Source organism: Tenrec ecaudatus, chromosome 4, assembly GCF_050624435.1.
Source record: "Tenrec ecaudatus isolate mTenEca1 chromosome 4, mTenEca1.hap1, whole genome shotgun sequence".
NCBI lineage: Eukaryota > Metazoa > Chordata > Mammalia > Afrosoricida > Tenrecidae > Tenrec > Tenrec ecaudatus.
Genome location: NC_134533.1, coordinates 146,864,684 through 146,889,473, shown reverse-complemented (window position 1 = coordinate 146,889,473; position 24,790 = coordinate 146,864,684). Strand labels below are relative to the sequence as shown.

Sequence of the window (24,790 nt, the reverse complement as noted above, 5' to 3'; positions counted from 1 at the left end):
CTGTTTTCTTTTAGAATGACTGTGTTCAAAGGAGGGCTGTGTAGTCTTAAGAGTGACAGGAACGGAAAAGCTTGGAGGTAAAGGCTGAGCCTGCCCATTCCAGCCCTGTCCAGGGCAGAGAGGAGACCTGCAGAGTAGACCCCCTGCAAATGCACCCTGCTTACCTCCCAAACCCAGGCCTATGTACCCACTAGCCACCATGTGACCATTGCCAATTCCCTTGCACAAACCCCTTACTCCACTGTAAGTGCTGAAGCACGGTCTGCTCTGCTTGTATTTTAATGCTTTTCTCAGTCATCTACCTGGCCCCTCAGCGACAGCAAATTGTGGAGGACGCGAAAGGCAGGCAGAAGTTAAGATTGCATGATGCCACTGCTCTGTGGGAAATATGCCCTGGGACCCAAAAGCAGACCGGTAGAATTGTTAAAGTAAGATATGGGAGCAGTGATTTTAATTCCCCATCCCCCCTTTAGGAGATAAATCCAAGTGAGCTATTTTCTTTAAAGGGGCAATATCCCACATTATTTTATCTTCAGAAAAGTCTTCTTTGGAATAACTGCCTCCTGAACTGATGGAAAGATGGAAAAGGCAGCACACAGCACCGCAGCTATTCGCTGAAAGCCGACCAAGAACCGAGCATGAATCAGCTACTAGTTTACAGGAAAACTGTGCTAGAGGACATCACAAGGACACAGTCAGCCTAATGCACACTGTGGGTGATTCTGTAGCATAGATGACCCCATTTTTTCCAACAAATGACTAACAGTAGTAAAAAGATAACACTAAAATACAAAGCTACCCAATACAGTAGGCTTTATCTAGATCCTTTATTCTCTTCAGGGGAGAAAAAGCTAAGGCATTTTCAGAGAAATGTGAGTGCAGACTAGTTATTAGAAGACATAAAAAAATCACTGCTAATTTTGTTAAGTATGATATTTTATAAGCTTTATAGGTCTTAGGTGATTTTTTTTAAAGACCTTACGTTTTTGGAGATCATGCTGAAATATTCAAGAAGTGATAAATCCCTGAGACATGCCTTAAAATACTCTACCACCAACCACCCTCCTTATCCCAGGACCCAGAAAAGGAGATGCCGAAGCAGGACTGGGAACGTGCTGGTTTCACTGATGTGCAGTGACGGTCCCAGGGTTCATGGGCACTGTCTTCCTTAGTATCTTAAAGTTAAAGACAGACACACCACCACCGTTTTCAAGTCTGCTCCCCTGAGGAATTTAGTAACTCTTAAAAATAATGCTATTAAGAGAAGCAACAAGCCTACATGGAAGAAGTATACCAGCCTACGCGATCATGAGGTGTCAACAGAATAGGGTAATAGGCACCAGAAGACCCCAAACAAATAAAAAACATATTGTTGAGAACAAGGAGGGGTAGGAGCAGAGACCCAAAACTCATCTGTAGACAATAGGACATTCCTTCACAGAAGGGTCACAAGAAAGGGATAAGTCAACCAGGACGTGGTATAGCACCGAAGAAACACACAATACTCCTCGGTCCTTTGAGGCTTCCTCACCACCACCACCACTGTCATGACCCCAGTCCTGCCTTTCACTTCGGGCGAGGCCAGAACATGCACAAAGATACAGATAAGAGCTCCCAACACACGGAATCCAGGTCAGATAAACCCCTAAGGTACAGAAATACGAGTAGTGAGAACAGGAGGGTAGAGGGAAAGTAGGGGCAGGAGGGGAGGAAGGGGGGAACCAATCACAAATATCAGCACATAACGAACTCCCCAGGGTACAAACAACAGAAACTGTGGGGGAATCGGTGTAAGATATGAAAATAATTATTTATCAAGGGGTCATGAGGGTAAGAGGATGGGAGGGAGGGAAAAAAGAGGAGCTGATACCAAGAGCTCAAATAGAAAGTAAATGTTTAGAAAATGATGGCAACCTGTGTACACATATGCTCGATACAACTGATGTATGGATTGTTATCAGAGCTGTAAGAGCTCCCAGTAAAATGATTAAACAAAAAACTGCTATTAAAACTACCTTCGGAAAAACAGTGAGAGCTCTGGTTTGGGTCATGAAGAACCAAACTCAAAGACAGGCGCAAAGCCATGCAGCCATTAACTGAAAGAGAAAACAACCAAAACCTACGTGCAGTTTCCGCTCTTTAAGCTTGCGTTTTTACACCTGAATGAAATTAACTTCGCAAACCAGACTTCCCAACTCTCTTCCAATCGCTAAAACTCTTGTGTTAGTGAGGTCATGTTCCTACTTTAATTACAAGTAAAAAAGATGTGATAAAAAAAAAAGAGGACCTGATGCAAAGGGCTTAAGTGGAGAGCAAATGCTTTGAAAATGATGAGGGCAAAGAATGTACAGATGTGTTTTATACAATTGATGTATGTATAAGCCCCTAATAAAATGTAAAAAAAAATTCTTGATTAGGAAATTTTCAGATTGTTATATACACAAATTTCACTCCTCAAAATATTCAATAATCTAATACTGTCATTTAACTGATAAAGCGATCTGCAAAATACCAGTGAAATAAAGAGCAGAGCAAAACCACGAGAGGCTTCAAGCGTTGTAGCTTCCAACTGTGTTCCTGAGCAATCATTCACGTCTCACCCCAAATAATGGAGCAAGAGAAGACAGCAACACTTACAAATAGTTCTGCTAGTGTTTTTGTCCAGGGCTGAAGTTTTAACTTCTTCAAATTCTGGATTAAAAGAGGAGAGAAAAGATGCTTTAGGAATTCTAGTTTCTTTTCAGTGAAAATCTTCCAATACTCTTAATTACATTTTCTCTAGCACAGTTTGTATTCACTGGGGACCCTGCCTGAACTAAGAAAGGAAGTATTTGTTGCAAGATAATAAAGCTGCACTACTCTTCTGAAAAGCATTACTGCCATCATCACCCTGGAGACTGCGCCAGCACTAACCAAAGACTTCTGTAAACGCTTGACGCAAACAGGGCACAACTGTGGCCCAAGGAGTCTGAGAAAAGACAGACTCTATCGCCTGGCTGGAGGACAGCAGTGCACATTAACAGAGTACAAACGTTCTACGGAGTTTGAGGTGAGTATGTCTAATCCAGTAATTCCAACACTCATCTGAAGAAGGAACGTTTTTGTCCCTGAATTAACATTTATTAACATCCTAATATAGCTATATCCTCAGGCAGACAATGAGCCTATCTCTGAGCACATTCCCTCTAATTTATAATTTTTGAAATGTAGTGAACTGGAAAATCAGATTAATAATTATATTCATATCGCATAAAAGCTATCTGCTATCTGCTCCCATAAAGATGTACGGTCGTGGGAGCCCATTAGGATTGCTCACCAAGAGTCGGATGGACTCCAGGACAGTGAGTTATAGTAAAGTAAGAGGCATGAGTATGTACTGCATGATTGCTGTGACCAGAAATCTGACCACCAACTAAGCAATAGCGGCACTCCAATAAACTTCAGAATGAAACAGACTCCAAGATGACATCAGCATATACTTTTATGTGTAAATGTTTGCCTATATATTAAGAAGGGACAGGCTCATTATGGACACTAACATCAGAAAATGCACCCCCCCCCCCACTGTGCCTGGTCATCGCACTGTCGTTCAGCACGAACAGATGGAGCGCCATTGGAAGAGGAACTGGGTGTGCTACACTCTGACTGACTGTAGGAGCCTGGGTGGCCTCTCTAGGCCTCAGGCTTCTGGTACCATTTATGGAATGATTTAGCTGGACTAGAGAATCCCTAAAGTCCCTGCTGGCTTTAAAGTTACATGAAAGCAAGTATATAACACTAGGCCTGGAACACTAATCAAAACACTGAAGCTGGTCACGGCTGCTCAGGGCCCCAGGGAGTCAATTCTGACTCACAGTACACCCGCCCGGACACAGTGGAATAGGCCTTAGGGTTTTCCTGGCTGTAATCTTTACGAAAGGAGATTGCCAGGTCTTTCTCCGCAGAGCCACTCCGTGAGGTCACACTGACAAATAAGCTAACTTTTAATTTTTTTAATTTCAATTCCTATGCAGTATAGATAGTGTCTTTGCTGGGATATCTGGACATTAGTCATTATTACTCATTTGCTACTCATGTATTTTCATAAAATTCAGCAATAATTTCCATTCAGACATTTACTGAGAAACAGTTTAACGAAGAGGCTACGGCATGGGTTTGCATCCCAGCGTAAACCCGTTGGCTGGCTCTTAGTCAATGGCCTCAGTCTCAGCTTCCTCATCTGAAGATGGGAGACGGTGAGAGCCTTGGTGTCTCAAGTTGTTGTTTTAAGGGTTACACGGGTTTAATGCATAAAAGAGACTACTAAGAACACAGTAAGCCCCAGAAGATGAGGAGCTTCCCCCGACTCTGAGTACTAGTCAGTTCTAGCTTCATGAACTTACAATGCAGGGTACTTTACCTCTCTGGAATTTAAAAATAGTGGCTTCAAACCCTTGAGTTTCTTTGATTTATTACCCAACATACTTTAACTCTTTGATGTTCCTTGTAATTTCTTGAACAACAATTAATTCAAAACCCCAAACTATTAGCATTTATCAAGTGCCTATTTCATGCATTAAGCTAGATTCAGAAACCTTTTTAAAAAATAACTCTGAAGAAATAAATATATTCTATAGATAAAAAATTGGGGGCAGAGAGGTTAAATACTTTGTCCCAACATCCTGCCGAAAGCAGAGGTGGTGAGTCCGACCCAGATCCACCTGGCTGCCTGGCAGGCTCCTGCGTGCAGGTTTACTTCATTAAGGAAATGCAGTTAACATTCAGAAATCTACAGATTCACCTGATGTTTCACCTCTGCAGTCATTGGGGCTAGTTTACAATCCTAATGTAAAACATCCTCACACTTCTGCTACCAGATTTTAAGAAAAGCAAGAACTAAGTGAGATCCCTGGCTACAACCACTGGGGATTGTCTAGGAATTTTATCTGTTAGCGTAGCCTCCCCCTCCCCCTCACTGGAAGCTACAATCAAGATGTGAGTATAATTAAATCTGTACAAAGACAGCAAAACCTATTTTTAACCTTCTTGCATCTATGAAAAACATGTATTTAGATCAATAAATTTCTTACTTTTGTAGCACATTTTCCTTCGTTTAAAATTTAAGACTGTAAAATTTTTTGAAGAGTTTACTGTCAAGTTGAGCTGCATTAGTATCATAACCTCAGAATCTACTTTGCCAGTACAGGAGAGTTCGACCCGAAACACTGTTTAAAAGAGAAGTAAAAACACTTTAAGACATTTTCTAAAACAGCAATATTCAAGTCCAAAAATAGTTCTAAATACTTTAGAACCAAATTTGCATAAATAACAAAACAAAATTTATCTTCAGACTAGCACAGCTCGGACATTGTTTCATTCGTTATATGTAGAAGTGAGTTAAAGGACAAATAACGACATAAATGGAAAGCTCACTCCTGCTCAATGTTTGCTCATAAGTCTTGCTTGTCTAAGTCTTTAGTGTTACAGAATCGGAAGGGAAACCCTGCTTGAACAATCGTAATCAAAATTACTAACAAAATGGAAAGTTCACCACCGAAATGCCATTGTGTACTGTTTATAACAAGAAAATTAAATAGAAACTCACAAGCAAATCTCATAAATGCTCATACATGAATACAAAATAATACTTTTCTAAATGGAAACTGGTTTTGTTGGTATCCTGGGAACGAGACAGCAGATGTTGCTATGTTCCACTGAGTTGACTTCAACTCATAGCCACCTGGTAAGAAAAAGCGCTGTAACCTTTCTACTCTGTAACCTTCATGCGAGCAGATTGCCAGGTCCTTTCTCCCGCAGAAGGTACACTCACTGCCACGGAGTTGATTCCGGCTCATGGAGACCCTAACGGACAGGGCAGGGCAGGGCCTCGGTTTCCAACAGACACCCAAATGACCCACTACACCACTATGACTCCTTGCAGAGTTGTTGGTAGGTTTGCACTGAATCCCAAACTGCCCATCACCCGAGTGCTTACCCATTGGTGAGTTTGAACTGAACCCCAAACTTCTCGGTTAGCACCTGAGTGCATATCTACCTACTGCATCCCCAGGGCTCCTGGAAAGACCTTAGTACACACCATGAGTTCTTTGTCAGTCATTTGGTTTCAGGTTTAGTTTTCTATACATTTAGAATAAATCGCATGGATATGACTAATGGGGGTATTTCTGAATTTCTTTACTGAGCCATAAAAATGAATTAACCAGATTGCCTATGTTTTCTTACAGCTAAGGTTGACTAATAACAGTGGAAAAGTCCCAGAACAACAATTACAGCTTGTACTTCCAATTGTATTTCTCCACGAGCCTGTTCAGAAGATTAGCTGTAAGAGTGGTCCCCCTGGCGCAAGTGTGGCACTTGATCCTTGACTGACACGGACTGAGGTGCCCGTTCCTCCCCGGCACCGTGTCAGACTCTGGTTGAGGGCCTAGCACCACAAGTGGCCAGAGTCACTCCTGCTTCGTGGGGATGACGTGCCATCAGAGCAGGGCGTCTCCCCAGGGTCTCCAGTGGCTGAGCTATCAAGGGTGTACTGCTCGGTCTTTCTCCCACGGTGCTTCTAGGTAGACTCAAGTCCTCCACCTTTTGGTTAGCACCACACGTATTCAGTTTGCACCAGCCAGGGGCTCCGGACACTGAAGACAGAACTCACTGCCATCAAGTCAATGCCCAACTCACAGCGAGCTGAGAGGGCAGAGAACTGTCCCCATGGGTTTCTGAGGCTGTAACTCTTCAGGGAAGTAGAATGCCTCATCATTCTCCCTGGAAGCAGCGGGTGGTTTTGAAATGTATAACCCACTATGCCGCCAGGGTTCCTCACTGAAAAAGGCAGAGCTCCTGCCCTCGGAGTGCCCACACGCCAGCAGGGATAGAAAACCCTAACCCTGAATGACAGTATGAAATCTGCTCAAAAAGCTAAGTCCAAGGAAGTTGGTCGTTTCAGTCCGCTCAGAGGCACTCTTCCAATCTATTTCCCCAAAATCAGCCCCTGAAACCCCTACAGAGCCCAGGTCTACTGGCATGCACAAGGTTGCCAGGAGGCAGAATGACTGGTCAGCAGCTGGCCAGCGCATGGAGAAGAAAGAGTTGTCATCAGGGAGAGCTAACTAACTCCCAAGAGGGAGGAGGAGACAGGAAAAAGATGATATAGACTGTGAGGTGTTGCCAGGCAAGCAGGATCAATGCGAGTTCAGAAGTGAACAAGGTAAGATGGTTCCTGAGATCACCGCATGCGCAGGGTGGCTATCTGACTGCATGCAACATTGATCGCTTGGACACTGAGAGGATCAGGCAAGTGCAGCAGTCAGGTTAAGAGCAGCAGACAGAGAGTAAAGGAGAGTCTGGCCGGTATACAGCTGATGGGGCAGAGAGCCTTGACAGACTAACACGGCCCACTGTGCATGTGCAATGCTCATCCAGGCCAGTGTGGGAGTTAGTCAATGGGAAGCAAAACCAAACATAGTGATCCACATGAAGGCCAGCGCCAGCAATGCAGAAATGGAGACAGGAAGGAATTCAACACAGGCAGTTCTAGCAGGGGTGGAGTGGAAGGAAAGGTTTAAGAACATGTAACATTTACAAAATTAACTTTCAGAGTACTTATACACCTGTTGATCAGATAAGACACACAAAGAAACAACTGAAGTTGTCGAGAATTTTATTTACTTGGATCCACAATCAACACTCATGGAAGCAACAGCTGAGAAATCACACGGCATATTGCACTGGGCAACTACAAAAGATCTCTTGAAGTGTTCAAGAGCAAAGATGTCACACTTTGAGGACTAAGGAGGGTCACATGCAAGCCATGGCATTTTCTATCACCTCATATTCATGTGAAAACCTGACAAAGAACTGAGGAATCTGAATCATGGTCCTGGTGAAGAGTCCTGAATATAACTTGGACTACCGGAAGAGCAAATAATCTGTCTTGGAAGAAGTACAACCAAAAAACTTTGCCTCAGAAGCAAAGATGGCAACACTTTGTCTCATGTCTCATGTATTTTTGACAGGAGGGAGCCAGCAAAAATGAGGAAGCTCCTTAATGAGATAAATCAATATGGTTGCAACCATGGGCTCAAACATAGCAACGAGTGTGAGGACAGCCCTGGACTGGGTGGTGTTTCGTTCTGAGGTCCATACGATCACTGTGAGTCAGAACCAACCTGACAGCACCTAACCACATCACACGGAAGACACACTAGCTCAGTAGTTCAAAGTGCTATTTTGTAGTATGAGGGGGCATGGTTAGAAGCAGTTAAGTTAGCTCTCCCGTTGAAGACTCAATACTCACCCGATAAAGTACGTGGAACTTCCCCTTGAGCAGAAATGTTGACCTGGGGCATGTCCATAGCCACAAAGTTGTCTACTTGAAATCCCAGCTTATACTCAACCTGCAAAACAAAGAGACATAAACTGGATCTTGAACAACAAAAAGAGCATGAACAGCTCATTAATTAATCAGTGGATAAACAGTTCACATGCACAAAGACTCTAGCCATAAATAAGAGAAATCCAAAATGCCAGAAACAACCTCGGGAATGTTCAATGGGATAAACAAACACTCAACCCAGTGAGCCTCTTTCAACCTTACTTATAGTAAAGTACTGCATGCTGCTGTGAACCCTGTCACTTAGAATTTAGAGATCCAGCTGAGGACCTGAGAGCCAGACACGGAGAGCCGAGGAATGGAAACCTGGAATTTACAGACAATGACTGGCGATCCTGGTCTTCTTCAGTAGATGAAAGCCAGAGCCTCTGGGAAGCTGGCGTGTGGAGGTCAGCACTGCAGACCCACTCTTAGAGTAAGAGACATCCACGCAACATTTGCCAGTCCAGTTTTCCACCACTACCAAGACTTACATTTATTTGGGTCCCTAACCAGCCGCTTGGTCTATTTCTCAGGTGACCCAGAATTTAGAATGGGTAGAAGTAACCAATATGACATTCCTAAAATACCATTATTACCATGGCTAAGAAGAGTCCAAGCCGAGTGGGTGGGGCTCCCCCTCAAGGTTTTTCCGTTCACATTCTCTACATAAAATCCCACTGTCAGGGTCACTGTGAGTCAGTTAAGATACATAAACAAGTATTAAAGACTGTACTTGGTAAGTGCTATGTTCACAACAGAAGAAATGCTTTTGTAACCCATCAGCACCTTAGTGGTACCCTGACTGGAAAGCATTCACTCTCACCTCTAGAAAATTACCTGCCATCAATCTGACCTCCATTCATGGAGACCCAAAGTGTGTCTTAAGCAGAACTGTGCTCTCTAGGTTTCCAATGGCTGCGTTTCTCAGAATAGGGTGCCAGGCCTTTTTTTCCAAGGCAGCTATGGGTACACTTGAACCACCACCCTTCAGAGAGCAGCCAAACACATTAGGCATGCACACTACCCAGGGATCTACCAGTCTCATCTTACAGTGCCACAGTGCTGTAATTGCCACCAGGTGGGGCCAGAGAGCTGTAATAAGAAGCCTGGTCCAGGACTACGCAGGATTTCGAACAAGGCGCAATTGATTAACATCAAGAGAGCACCAAAATCCATGCTAGCTCTCAATAGAAGAGTTCTTGAAGGGTACGTCCACAAAATAGGTTAGCACAGTCGATGAGAACTGAGTTTTTCAACTTTTCTGAGATTCAGTTCACATACAACAGGTGGGGAATCTCACCAAGGGCCATAAGGATATTTACAACATCATTCTTGGCCCATACAAAAACATCCATTTAAAAAATCAGCCTGCTCTATTTAGTCAACACTTAATTAATTCACCCCTAATATGACGGCTGCAACTGCTGCTCTTTGGTCAGGTGTGTGTTGTTAGCTGGTGTTGATGACTCAGGGCCTTAAATTCCACCACTGGACCTTCCCCGCCCCTGCTGTAAAATGTGACCAGGATCAACTATGAGGACACAACAGTTACCCTACTGCCATGATGCACTTCCCAGCATCATCAGCCCACTGCCAACACTGGTGTGCCTGGCCCAAGCCCTTCAGGGCCCTGCCAAGAAAACTGCTGCAGTCCCCACTAGAATAGGAACCTCACTATTCTAAACAGCCTCTCACCCTCTGACTCTCCTCACAAATGTCTTCCTCACCTTGTTGCCCATCCACCGGCCCTTTCCCCCACCTATCCTTTAGTTCTTCACACCACCTAAACCTGAGGGTCCGGACAGCAGGCAGCACGCGATGCCCCTTCCTCAAGCAGAACCTCTATACTCTAGGGCTTACGACTTTGATCCATACTGGCCATTTCTCATCCGGTCACCATTAAAGACACAGCACTTTGCATAGATGACCTGAGGCCCTGGGTTCCTCTGTCTCCTGCCATCTTCCGAGTGGCTTTAATACTCAGTATCCAATATCCCGGTACCCACTCTCCCACCACCTCAAGTCGCTTCTGACTTACAGCAACCCTATCCACGGCTTCCGTGATGTGAATCTTTCTAAGAACAGAAATTCTCATCTTTCTCTTTCAGAGTGCTCAGTGGGTTGGAACCACTCATTTTATAGTTAGCAGGCCAGCACTTACGCCTCAGCACCACCAAGACTCCTTCCCAATGTACCTACACACCCTTAACAACTGCTTCATACCCAAACAAATGCAAACACCCCACCACAACCTCCGGCCTCCTGCTTTTGTGACTCCTACAAGACCACCAGCTTTCACCAGCTCAAGTCAATCTCAGGAATTACTATGAGCCATGGACAGGGCTAATTTCCGGGAAGCAGTGGCCAATCAAGCCCTTTCACTCCTCTTTCACTATAAGCTACTATCTGGTGTGTACCTCCCCAAACATTGTATTGACACAGTTCTATCAATACCCTCAAATGGGTGTTTCCCTCCTATGCAGCTTTAGGGGGGGGGGTGTCCAGCCTCTGGTTGGCTCCTTGCTGTCCCGCACCGCTGCTAGAGAAAGGCTGCTCTTGTACTATAAAGGCCCCAGTCCAAGTGATGCCCTCACTCTTGCTCAGCAAGCCCCTCCTCTCCAACCCTTCTCTCAAGGCTTCTCCCTCCAGTCGCCACAGGCCCTCATCCTTCCCCATCTGCTGCCCTTTCCATTTCCTCCCTCACAGACAATGCACTTGACCCCCTAGGCTTGCACACAGGAACCTCTTACTGTCTTTCCTTTTCAGAACCCACTTATCTGTCAGAACACCCATCTTTTTACTTACGCTCTACTCCCAAGGAAGGGCCCATTCCACATGCCAAATGATAAATTACTACTACATGATATTCTGACCCATTTCCCACTGATGGGATCTTATACTATCTATCAGCTGTCTCTCTCTCCCCCTGTATCTTCAACCTCTCCTATATATCCAATTACCTGATAATATTACAGACGTCAAACTTAACAGATTCAAAGTCAGACTTATTATCTCTCCTCTAACTACACTGCCTTTTTAACTCTGAGCCTGCTATTGGTGAAGTAATCTGCCCAATCTCCCATGGATTACCTATGGATTACCCCATTCCTTCTTCCCTTCACAGTCAAATGACTAATAAAACTGGACATTTGATTTCAGAAAGTCTCTATGCTCATGAATCCAAGACCACTGTCTTAGGCCAGACTCTTTTTCTCTTCCACTGACCATCATTATCAGCTTCTCAATATGTTCTCTATCTCTAGTCTCACCTCATTCAGCACATCTCTGCCCCTCCTCATCTGCCCTGGACACTGTCATCTTCCTGACTCGAAAGCAGCTTAAAAACCTCACAGTAACTGGTTGTTTTTGCCAGAACACATTACTTTTATATATTATTATATATTATCATTCCTGACCTTAACATAAAGTTCCAAATTGTCTCTATTTCCCCCCATTTACTGTGCAGAAATGAAAGTGGTTGGAGGGTTCATGGCCCTAACTGCATCGCTAGTGGGAGGAGAGACAAGGCTGGCAGCCAAGTATTTTGGTGTGACGAGGAGGAGAGGAGAGGGTGGGAGGGAGAGAATTGAGCTGGTGAATGGAGCCAGGTAGAGCTAGTCACATGGGGAGAAGTGGTGAAATAGCTGATTAAGAGGCTTGAGAAGGAAAAGCCTGGAGGCATAAAAAAATGAAAATATGGACGCCTCCCCTTTCTGATGGACTGTCTAAGCTGGGGAGGCATCCAAAATTCCTCCTCCCTCTGGAATTTTTAAGACAAATTTGTTCTTAATTGCAGCTTCTGAGGTCAGAGAAGAAATGACCAATTATGAAAGTCCAAGTTTCCCTACTTTTTGATTTTAAGATCAATCTCTACGTGTATTGATCTGTAAGGAATATCACTTGCCAATCACGCCTTGAAGAAACAAATTTGTTCAAAAGAAAACATTTATAATCAACTGGAACAAAGGAAATTTGACCACCACTTTTTTGCCAGAAAATAGAGTGAGACAAAGTAGTTCAGAGATAAAATATAAATATTTGAATAAGCTAAAAAATAAACATTTTTGGTACTCTGCCTTTACTTGGAAAAAAGTGACAACTGCAAATAGCCAGCTGATGAGGGAAGCCATTCACTTCTAGAGCAGCGGTTCTCAACCTGTGGGTCTTGACCCCTTGGGGGTCAAATGACCCTTTGACAGGGGTCACCTAAGACCATCAGAAAACACAAATATTTTACAATATATAATTACATATTGTTTGGTGATTAATCACTATGCTTTAATTATGTTTACCTATTTACTCTACTATAAGCTGAGTTTTTCAGCATATTTTTTATGTAGTTTCTGTGGTAAAATTAGGTGCCTCGGCTGATATTTGGGTGGGCTTACACTTGTGTATATATGGTAATTATGTTCAATTTGTAAGGATGAAAATCCAGCCTGCATCAGATATTTACATTATGATTCACAACAGTAGAAAATTTTGTTATGAAGTAGCAACAAAAATAATTTTCTGGTTGAGGGTCACCACCACATGAGGAACTGTATGAAAGGGTGGCGGCATGAGGAAGGTTGAAAACCGCTGCTCTAGAGCATGGACAGTAGAGACTAAAGTGGATACACTTGACTACAGCCAAACTAGCTTTTAAATTTCTCTGGAATTACCAGAAGCACTGCCTTTGGCACAGAAACCTCATAAACAGGCTGTGTCCCCAGAGGCTGCTGTAAGGACTCTGGACATGTTCCCTGCAACCCACCTGACAATAATGTATTCCTAAAATCAAAGAAAGCTATTGGGGGGCGTGGGGGATGACAGGAAAAGGATCTTACTACATCTCATTCTGTTTCTGCCTCTCACCTATCTGAACTAGCTATTGATAATACGATCAATATGATGTGGCAGTGGCAGATGTTCTAAAGTGCAGAGAAACTAGCTGTAAAGCCACCCAGTTGTCTGTCCTTTGGCGTGTGCGGTCTGGTGAACGGGAAGCAGGAGATGCCAGAGTTCTCACATCTCGAAAGGCAATTAACACAGTGGAAGATGAGGACTCAGGAAAGTACGTGTGACATACATGTCAAGAACATGACAACCCCAGCCTCTGAGAAGCCTGCTTCCTATTTGGGAAGACAAAACAAAACCATGTAAATATTGGAAAGCAAATACTATGAGCTGGCATTTTGATGTATAAAAACTAATGCTAAACATTCACAATGAAGTAAAATGCCAGATAGCTTGTGGATCTTTGGAAGAATATAATTTATCTTCTGGTGAAGTCTTTTTTAAAAAAAACAAGAGCTGATAAGTTTCTGGGAAAGAGTTAGAGCTGAGCAGTCATGGCTCTCCTTCACTGGGAGACGTGCTCAGATGAAAAGAATTCCTTACACACATATCCCCTGCCCCTTTGGGTAGGCCTTAAGTTACCTCTGTTTCCTGCTTCCTCTGGCCCTACTAGACTATCTTAAGCAAGACCCTTCCCATACTGCCCCTTGGTTTCCTTTCACAGTAACTCAGCAATAAGCCAAAGGCTACCACACACAAAAAATAATATAAGACACAGCCATTTACTAGGGAAGAAAATGGGGGTGGTTAGATATGAAGTGACAGACAACCTTTACCAGAATACATGGTTCACTTGTTTGTTGGAGAAGCCCTGGTGGTGCAAGGGTTATGCACTTAGCTGCTAAATAAAAAGCAGGCCATTCGTATCCACCAGCTACTCACCCACCAGCCATTCTTTGGGGAAAAGACGTGGCAATCCACTTCCACCAATACTTGCAGCCTTGGAAACCTTGCTCTGTAGGATTGCTGAAGAGTCAGAGCCTAGTTGATCACAATGGGCTTTTGGCTTGGTATGGTGTTTGTTTAAACTGTACATCAATATATAGGCAGGTAGATCCAATTTCCTATTCTTACTTTCCAACCATGATTGTTGTTGCTGACTGCTGTCACCTCGCCCTGACTCACAGCAAACCCAGGTGACAGGGGAGAACAGCAATCTAGGGCTGTCACCTCTACAGACAGACCAGGTCATCGGCTCTTTCTCCCCAGAGCTGCTGAGGAGGTTGCAAACACCAGCCTTTCTGTGAGCAGTGAGTGCTTAACTATTGAACTACCAGGATTCTTTTGTAAATGCCCCCAAACTCAAACCCGCTGCTGCTAACTGGATTCTGATTCATAGTGAATCTACAGGGCACAGTACCTATTTTCAGAGTAAGACTGCTCCAAGTGGGTTTCCAAGACTTTATGGGAACAGGTAGCCTTGTTTTTCCCCCATGAAGCAGCCGGTGGGAGTGAACCACTAACCCTGACATTAAGAGTCTGATGCGTAATGCCCTGTACCACCAGGGCTCTGATATCTATTCAAGAAGGCTTGGAAAAGTTTATGAGAAAATTCAGGTTTGGGATGTCCTCTCATATATGTACATACATGAGAATAAAGTATAAAATAAGTAGTGCACACGGTATGAATTATGTATTCATGTTACAGATGCACAGAATGTCTCTAAAAGGAAGGACAGGCATTAGCTAATAGTGCCTGCCTCAGGGAAAAGAACTAGGCAGTTGGGTTGTGGGAGATGATAGTAGGGAGGTCCAAGGACCCTCTATCACCACTGTGGTTTTTCCCATGTGTATATATTCCTACTAAAAAGGGTAACCTTTAAAAGAAACTCAATCAACTGTGCTAAAATCCCCAACAAATCAAACTCATTGCCTTGAGTTGATTGAGACTCACAAGACCCTAGGGGACAAAGTAGAAGTGCACCATGGGTTTGTCCACCAGGGTCGCCACAAGGCCTGGTTAGACAGCACAGGTCTGGTGAAAGGAAAATTCGTTAGCCTCCATGACAGCAATTACCGAAAAGTGACACCCAATTTCAAACGTAGGTGCTTAAACTAGTTTGGGAAACTAAAGTGTGATGAGGAGTAGGATTTAAAATATATACACTACCTCAAATTATCTCCCCACAAATCCCTTACTAAGTATGAAATAAAAATTGTACAGTGGAGATGTGGTGAACCAAGTGATCAGAAAGCACATTAGCAGAAATGGGACAAACTGACATTAAGGGCACTTGGGACAGCAATCCTATGGTATTAGTGCCTAGACACATTCCTGAGACTAGCCATGAGCCCCACGACTCAAACTGAGGAAAGGACCACAAACGCAACTGGTCTGCATGCCTCGAAACGCACGCTATGGTGGTGCTGTGTTTACGGTATCCGATGCTAACCAAAAGGTCTGCCTTTTTAATCTACCAGGCCCTCCTCGGGGGAAAGATGTGGAGGTTTGCTTCCATCAAGACTGCAGCTATGGAAACCCTATGGGCAGTTCTGCTGTGTTCTTAGTTAGAGTCGTTACGAGTTGGAATTGACTTGACAGTGGTGGGTCTGAGGCTGTGAGTGACCTGGCAATCTGCTTACAGAAAGATTACAGCCCCAAAGGCCTAGGGTCAACGCTAGTCTGCACCTGATCAGTCTGAATCTGCCCAACAGCACACAAAAACATGTTTACATGATGTTTGTTCATCTGACAAGTAAAAACACGTCTAACTAAGGTGTTTCGAGCTAAAGGTGACATAGTGGGATATGCACTGAGCTGCTAACCACAAAGCCAGCAGTTCGAACCTACTAGGCGTTCCTCAGGAGAAAGATGAGCTGTCTGCTTCCATAAAGTTTAACAGCCGTGGAAAACCTAAAGGACAGTTCTAATCATTTGGAATTGGCTTGATGGTAATGAGTTTGTTTGGGGTTTGAGTATTCAGAGTTAGGAATCAAAAACAAAATATAAGCACCATACCTAATTCACTTGTGTAAGAAATGTGGATTTATTGGTACCATTTTAGAAAACAGAAGGAAGAAACAAACTGGGCAATGCCCAAGAAAAATGTCAACATGCATACGCTGTGACACAGCCATCTCTTGTCTAAGTGATATTGTGCTATTGGGAAATAATCCTACTAGCAACAAATGTCTGAGCAAACTGTTCTTAATGTTTGTATCCACATACATATGAGGGGGTACCCCCAAAAAACAGAATCCCTCCCAAAGCAAAATATTTAAATACTTTTGCCAAAAAACCTTATCACCTTCAAAGTGCTCTCCATTACACTTAATACATTTGTCAAATCTGCTCAATGCTCACCTGGGGGGGGGGGGATGTATACTACGAAAGCTCTGCCCTACCTAGCCCAATTCTGGTTTGGAGGGTACCCCTGGTATATAGTTATTAGGTGGCATCAAGTCAGTTCTGACTCACAGCGACCCTCAAAACTCACTGCCCTCACATCACTGACAATTTGTGGTGACCATTTAGAAAGGGTGGAACTGCCCTTATAACTTTCTGACTGTAACTATTTAGGGGAGAAGAAAACTCTGTCTTTCTCCTATGGAGTTAGCTGGTGGTTTTGGACTACAGACCTTGCAGATCACACAGCCCAACACGTAATCACTATGCCACCAGGATTCCTCCACAGTGACCCTATGGTACAACAAGATGAAACACTGCCCAGCTCAAGTGCTGCATCAATTTGCTGACATTTCCATTGGTGTTCTGGCAATTCCTGGACCCTTGTTTTTAGCTAATTCTTCAGTGCAGCTTGGATGTCTTCCTTCAACACTATTGGTTCTTGATCATATATTTAAAATAACTGAAAGCTGACCAACTCATTTGCTACACTGAGTTTGTGTATTTCTTTAATCTTCTATTGATGCATCATTAAATATTTTCCCCCACAGAATCCTAGAATATTGCAACTCAGAGCCTGACTTCTTTTTTAAACATTTTATTGGGGACTCATACAGTTCTTATCACAATACATACATACATCCATTGTGTCAAGCCCATTTGTTTCCATCATCATTTTCAAAACATTTTCTTTCTACTTTAGCCCTTGGTATCAATTCCTCCTTTTTCCCTTCCCTCCCCCATGTCTCCCTTCACCTACTTTTCTGTTGTCAGTCCCCCAGAGAGGGGGTTATATGTACATCATTGTGATCGGTTTCCCCTTTCTCTCCCTACCTTTCCATTACCCTCCTGATATTGCTACTCTCATTGTTGGTCCTAAGGCAGCGGTTCTCAACCTGTGGGTCATGACCTCTTTGGCGGTTGAACGATCCTTTCACAGTGGTCGCCTAAGACCACTGGAAAACACATATTTCCAATAGTCTTAGGAACCGAGACACCACTCCTCTATCCGTCTCCAGGTGGGTCCACCCACATACGAATACCCGGCATGAAGACTGTTACCCATGCTACACCATGCTTCAAGACAAAATGTCATTTATTTGTAATTAGAAATAAATATTTCACAATATATAATTATGTATTGTATTTGTTATTAATCACTATGCTTTCATTATGTTCAATTTGCAACAATGAAAATACATCCTGCATATCAGATATTTACATGATGATTCATAGCAAAATTACAGTTATGAAATAGCAACAAAAATAATTTTATGGTTGGGGATCACTACATGAGGAACTGTATTAAAGGGTGCGGCATTAGGAAGGTTGAGAACCACTGTCCTAAGGGGTTTATCTGTCCTGGATTCCCTGTGTGTCCAGTTCTTATCTGTACCCATGTAGATGCTCTGGTCTAGCCAGATTTGTAAAGCAGAACTGGGATCATGATAGTGGGGGGAGGGGGAGCATTAAAGAACCAGAGGAAAGTTGTATGCTTCATCGGTGCTATACTGCACCCTGACTGGCTTCTCTCTCCCTTGTGATCCTTCTGTAAGGGGATGTCCAGTTGTCCAGATAGGCTTTGGGTCTCCACTCTGCACGCCCCCCCCACCCCCATCATTCACCTTGCTATTTTCTGGGTCTTTGATACTTGATCCCATTGACACCTCATGATCACACAGGCTGGTGTTCTTCTTCCACGTGGGCTTTGTTGCTTCTCAGCTAGATGGCCGCTTGTTTATCTTCAAGCCTTTAGGACCCCAGACACTATATCTTGCAATAGCCCGACACTATATCTTTCAATAGACCAGGGACCCCAGACACTATATCTTTCAATAGCCAGGGACCATCAGCTTTCTTCACCACATTTGCTTTGCACCCATTTTATCTTCCACAATCGTTTTGGGAAGGTGAGTATTAGAGAATTCCAGGTTATTAGAACAAAGTGTTCTTGTGTTGAGGGAAGACTTGAGTAGAGGCCCAATGTCCATCTGCTACTTTGATATTTGCCATATATGTACATAGATCTATTTCACTATCATATTTAAATGTTTACCTATGTACATGGCTTTATTCAGACCCTCTAAACAGCCTTTGCCTGCTAGTTCTTTCCTCTATTTCCTTTTATTTTCCTCTTGTCCCATTACCATGTTCAACCTTCATTCGGGTTTCAGTAATTCCTCGCTGTTACATTGCCCTTGATCCAGTCCTACTAGGCATCCTATGTCCTCCTTGCCATTGATTTTAGATCACTTGTTGTTCCCTTGCCCCTGGGGTTATTAACACCCACTTCCTTCCCCATCCTCCCACCCACCTCCCCTTCTCCTGTGTCCTCCTGGAACCATTAGTCCCACTGTTTTCTACCCTGATTGCTTATTCCACCTATCTTATCTAGATAGACATGCCTGACTTTTTCTTCAGGTCTTTCAACTTGAAATACATATACACACACACATACATATATGTATATACATTCATTTGTCTCCATGAATAACAAGGTAGAAATGACAACTAAGAAGGAACTGCTAATTGTTTTTATCACTCTCTTACCGTAGGTTTTGATTGCCAAATGAAGGAACCTGTGTTTAACAATAACAGAGAGCACTAAGTAGTTAAATGCTATTAAAGGGTCATATGTCCATCAGTGAGACACTGGATAAATAATAATATATCATATATCCATGCAGTATTATAGAATAAAGCCACTAAAAAGAATTACTGTAATGTATTAATTTTCCCAACTTATTTTCTAAGTATAAGAAAAAGATATGAAGACAAGGACTGTATTAAATTCCTCAAATCTTAAAAATTTGTTACCACATAGCTAGACAGATACCACTTTACAATACTTAAAGCAAAACAAATCTCTATGGAAGTTTTTTAAAACTCATTTTGGGCAGCAAAACGATTCTCATTTTCCAAGTAAAATCCTACTCAGAAGTCTACAGGAACTAAAGTTGGTTGAGCTAAAGCTGATAGGATCTAAAGCTGGTTGGGGGCAAACCTCCCACTCTAGCCCACATGAAAAGTCATCATGCTGGACTTCAGTCAGGCTGAGGGACAGGTGAAGAACTCAGCAACAAGTCAGCCAAGTAAAAGGGCCCTCCAACATCTTGTGTTCATCCCCAACTTCCACACAGTATGCATGGATGTCTGTGTCTGTCACACCAACTGTTCAGTGTTCCTCCATACACAGGAGAATTGTACGCATTTTTATCAAACATGTTTAATACAACTGTCTCGCTACCCACCCGCAATATCACATCTGGGCCATAAGAGCACCCCCATGATCACTGCGGGACAGGTTCCTTCTGAAAGTAGATCAGCAGTCCTATTTGAAAAGCCTTACGGTTGCAAGCGCTCTAATCTCATGTGTTTTAAGTGTTCCAGTGTGCTAGTCACCTAGACGCTGACGACCTGGAAAGGAACAAACGCAAACCTGCAGGAGTTCACAGCCCCCTCACCTACAGCCTTGCCTGCCTTGGTCTCTGGGGCCTCAGTGACCCTGTCACGGCAGCGGTGCTTAACCACTCTCTTACCTTGGATTTTGCATGCCAAGTGAAGTGCAGGAAATTGGTCTCACTGGGTACTAACAGGTTAAAGGACAGAGCATAATGACTAATAAGGTCATTCCTCACATAATAAAGTTCTGCATCGAGACCTGGGGGGAAAAAATAGGGGAAAGGTCAGAAGGAAGCAATTAAACACCTAAAATTCCCTGAAAATCATTATTCTTTGGCATTCCAAAAATTACTGAAAGTGAAAATATTATAAAACTTCTATCACAATCGGCTCACCTGTCTACCCCATGAAGCAGGATGAACACTAGTTGCATCATCGGCAACAAGGATGAAGAAAGTGGGACTCAAACAGTTTAAGTCCTTATGCAGCTAAAATCAGGTGTGCTGGGATCAGAACTCTGAGAGCCATCCTGTCTGTGGAGTGCACTCACTGTGATTCTTCCTCCCAGAGCAATGGTTCCCAGAGTGGTCAGATGGCCACCTGGGGACGCTAGAATGGTTGAGGGGTGGGAGGCTGCAAAAGCAGATACCTACATTTCACCCTGGCAATGGGCTACAGTACAAAAGATTTTCACTGCTGAGAGTAGGGTGGGTGCTAAGTTTTTTGTTTTGTTTTTTTAAAGCATGGAAAGCCAAATAAGCTTGGAAATTGTGTTCTGACAATATTTTAGCGAGGTAAAAAATCAAACAAGTATCCCACATGATAAGCCAGAAAAACTGAGAAAATAAAAGCGGGAAACAGTTTACTTTTTAAGTGATTTACTGTTATTTAATGTGGAAAGCCCTAGTAACACGGTAGGATATATGTTAGCTGCAAGTTAAGCAGTTCAAATATACCACTTGCTCCAAGGGACAAAGACAAGGCGTTCTGCTCCCAGACGAATTTACAGCCTCAGAAGACATCAGGGCTAATTCTGGATCCCTAGGAGTCGGAATCAACTATGAGTCAGAGAGGTTTTGGTTGAAGACTGCTTTAAGTCAGAATCAACTTGATGGCTAACAACAGCAAGTATAGAGCTGCATAATAGGAAGACAGAATCCAGGCGTTCTAAATGTTGGAACTGGGGGCGGGTGGGCTAGGGAGACAAACTGGTAAAGCTTGTCAACATTACTGATTTCATCAAATTTATTGATCCTGCACTATGGGTATGAGATGTGGTATGCAAAGAGGTCAGGATGGGATCTTGTATTCATAAGGAAAAAAAATATATAGGAACAAATAACTTTACTAAGAAAGTCCTTTAACACAAATTCCTCATTTCCAGATAGAATATAACACAATCATTAGCTAAGTAAGGATGAGACTTGAGGCTGACCTTGGGGAAAAGCTGCTACACTGGTTAGCCGACACCACACTTTAATGATCCTACAGCCAACTGACATGGACTTGATTCCAACTCAGGGCAACCCCAAGTGTGTCAAGTTAGAATTATGCTCCGCAGGGTTATGAATGGCTGATTTTTTAGACTTTTCTTCCGAAGCACCTGTGGGTAGATTCCAACTTCCAATCTTTAGATAACAACCCTGCATTATACTTTTTGCACCACCCAAGAGCTCCAATTATCCTATACTCAAAACTCACTGCCATCGAGTCAATGCTGACTCATAGCGACCCTATAGGGCAGGGTAGATCTGCCCCTATGGGTTTCTAACTATAACTCTTTATGGGACCAAATTTAAGGGGAGAAAGTTAGCAGCCTTCTGGAAATGGCTCTCCCAACAGTGAGGACAGGAAGTACTAACAAACATCTGGAAAAGCAGGAAACAGAAAAGGAAGAAGGGTAAACAAGGGGGGGGGAGGGAGCAGAGAAAGCAAAAGTTGAGAGGAAAATATTGAAGAGAAACAGAATAACCTGCAATCACAGTTGAAAATAACATCTTGGGATCAGAGAGGCTCAAAAAAACCCAACAACCTTAGTATAGGCATTGATGATTTTAGCAATATTAATTATGAAAATGAAAGAGGATAAGACTTAGGGAAATGAACATACATTAGGTCATACATTAAGAGAGATTCTAAAGTGAAATCATACAAACTACCTTTTCTGATCAAAAAGCATTTTACAGAAATTAACTATGATAAAGCCAAGGAAAAATTAATAAACTAGTTAAACTCCTGACCCAAAAAAAGGATAGAATTATTAATAGTAGGAATGAAAAAGAGAAAGAAAACAAAAAGACTATTAAGAATAACTGATTATAAATTCAACAACCTAGATGAAATAGGAGCCCTGGTGGTATAGTGGTTATACATTGGACGGAGATACTAGGGCCACCACCTGGCTCTGTGGGAGAAAGAGGAGACTTTCTATTCCTGTAAAGAGTAATAGTCTCAGAAATCCACAGGACAGTTCTACCCTGTCCTACAGGCTCACTGTGAGTTGGCATTGAGTCGATGGCAGAGTGCTCCATACTTGCCTTAACGAAGAAGTCACTGAAGGTGTAAGTGTTATGTAGCAAGTGTGATGAAGAAATTAGATAGTGCCTGGCTATCAGAAGAATAGCATCTGGAACCACTGTCTTTAAACCAAACTGCCTTTTAAGTGAGGCGTCAACTAAATCCACGTGGAAGAAACACACCAGCCTGTGTGATCTAAGGACTGGAAATAATAAAATCCAAATCCAAAGGAGGGAACTGTATCAGAACTTAGATTATCACCATCCAGTTGGCAGAAGTCCATGGATGACAATAAAAGCCCAAAACCAATTTTCAGGGTCCCTCCATGGATTAAGAGTCCAATGAATTCCCTTGGATCATAGTCCAGGGCTATAACAGCCTTGCTCTCAGACAAAGAACACTGTTAAATTGATTATGACAAATGTAGCTAGATTAAAATATAAAAACATCCATTTGATCTCCTTTTGGACTCATTTTAAAGTTGTTTCTGTTTTTAATATTTTCTACTTCCTTTTCAATTTAGGTTTTGTTTTGTTTTCTTTTGTCATGATTATAGGGTTTTGTGTGTGTTCCTTGTTTTTGTTTTGTACAATTTTCTATATATGAAATCCAGGAGAAGTAAATCTATAAAGACAGTAACTGGATTAATAATCACCTAGGTAAATAGCAGGGGAGGTTGGGGGGAAATGGGACCTAACAATGAGTTCAAGAAAGAAGAAAATGTTCTGGATTTGATTATGGTGATGATTGCCCAACTCTTCTTAACAAATCTGAACGGTTAAATTTTATGATATGTGCATTATATGCCAATAAAACTATTTTAAAATGAAAAGCATAAATTGCCAAAACAGTAAAAGAAGCCAAAACCAAAAGAAATGAAAAATTACAATAATTAAAAACTTTCCACCTCCCCCACTAAAAAAAAAATCTCAAGGTCTAGATGACTTTATTAGTGAATTATTTCATTTAGAAAGGTGAGGTAATAAACATACTCAGAAAATGTCAAAGAAAATACTTTCCCCCAAAAAATTTTTTAAAATACTTCCCAACTTATTTTTATAAAGCCATCAGTATAAAGATATCAGAATGCAAGGTCAATATACACAAATTGATTACATATTAACATTAATTGGAATAAAGAAAATCTTCCATAAAAATAAGGGAAACTATAAAATATGGAAAAGAATAATTAGAGAAGACTCAAATAAGCAAAGGGAGAAGCCATGCTGAAATAATAGTTCATTTTTTAATAGTTCATCTAGATAAACCTCAATATTGTCAAAATGTCAAGTATACCCAAATTCACCTGATTGAAAGAAATTCTAACAAAATCACACTAGACTTTTTGAAGAACTAAACAAGTTGGTCTCATAATGAAATAAAAATGCCAAAACAATCTTGAAAAAGTAGAACTCATGTTGGAGATCTCACATTACCTGATCTCAGAACATAATGGAAAAAAAAAAACTATTGTCATCAAAACCTTGTGGCTTTGACACAAAAGTAGACATACCCATGGAACTGAATAGATTCCAAAAACATAAAGCCAATTGAAGTCTAACAAAGGCATATGCAATTCAATAGAAAAGTATTGCTGACAAGTAATGAAATGAGATAAATGCATCGAAAAGAAGCCTTCTCTCCTACCTCATGTTTCACACAAAACTTGACTTGAGATAGGTTGTAGACCGTAATGTAAAAGACAGCTATAAGGCTTCTAGAAGAAATGTAGTGAATATTCTTGCAACCTGGGATAAGTAACAACAGTTTTGCTTACCAGAAAGGGGGCCAAAAAAAGATACACTGAACTTTATTATATTAAAAACCCACTCAGAGGAGGGAGGAGAGGGGAGGACTGGTAGGGAGTGACCAAGAGTAAGGTAACTGAGAGGAATTACTGAAACCAGAATGAAGGCTAAACATGGTAATGGGATGGGAGGAAAGCGAAAGGAAATAGAGGAAAGGAGTAGGAGGCAAAGTGCATACAGAGAAGCCTAAATACAGACATGTACATATGTAAATATATTTATGATTATCGGGGCAATAGACTTATGTGCATATATTTATAGGTTCAGTAGTAGGGTAGCAGATGGACATTGGGCCTCCTCATGCATAATCCCCCAATACAATAGCACCTCGCCCTGCTAAACAGTCATTGCAGGATACCCACCTTCCCGACATGATCACTGAAGACAGATGTGTGTATAAGCAAACGTGGTGAAGAAAGCTGATGATGCCCGGCTATCAAAAAGATATAGCGTCTGGGGTCTTAAAGGCTTGAAGGCAAATAAGCGGTCATCTAGCTCAGAAGCAACAAA

The 24,790-nt window shown here is 42.3% G+C and overlaps 1 protein-coding gene across 2 annotated transcripts in view; it reads right to left on the bottom strand.

Moving 5' to 3' along the window:
- Positions 1 to 24,790, bottom strand: part of RYK (receptor like tyrosine kinase) — a 108,317-nt gene that overhangs the window by 54,828 nt on the left and 28,699 nt on the right. For both annotated transcript variants that reach the window (XM_075546904.1, XM_075546905.1), the window contains exons 2-5: positions 20,093 to 20,214; positions 8,291 to 8,390; positions 5,070 to 5,204; positions 2,638 to 2,691 (exon numbers count right to left, since the gene is read on the bottom strand). In XM_075546904.1, the coding sequence (XP_075403019.1) occupies positions 2,638 to 2,691; positions 5,070 to 5,204; positions 8,291 to 8,390; positions 20,093 to 20,214 (411 nt within the window). The remainder of the gene's footprint in view (positions 1 to 2,637; positions 2,692 to 5,069; positions 5,205 to 8,290; positions 8,391 to 20,092; positions 20,215 to 24,790) is intronic.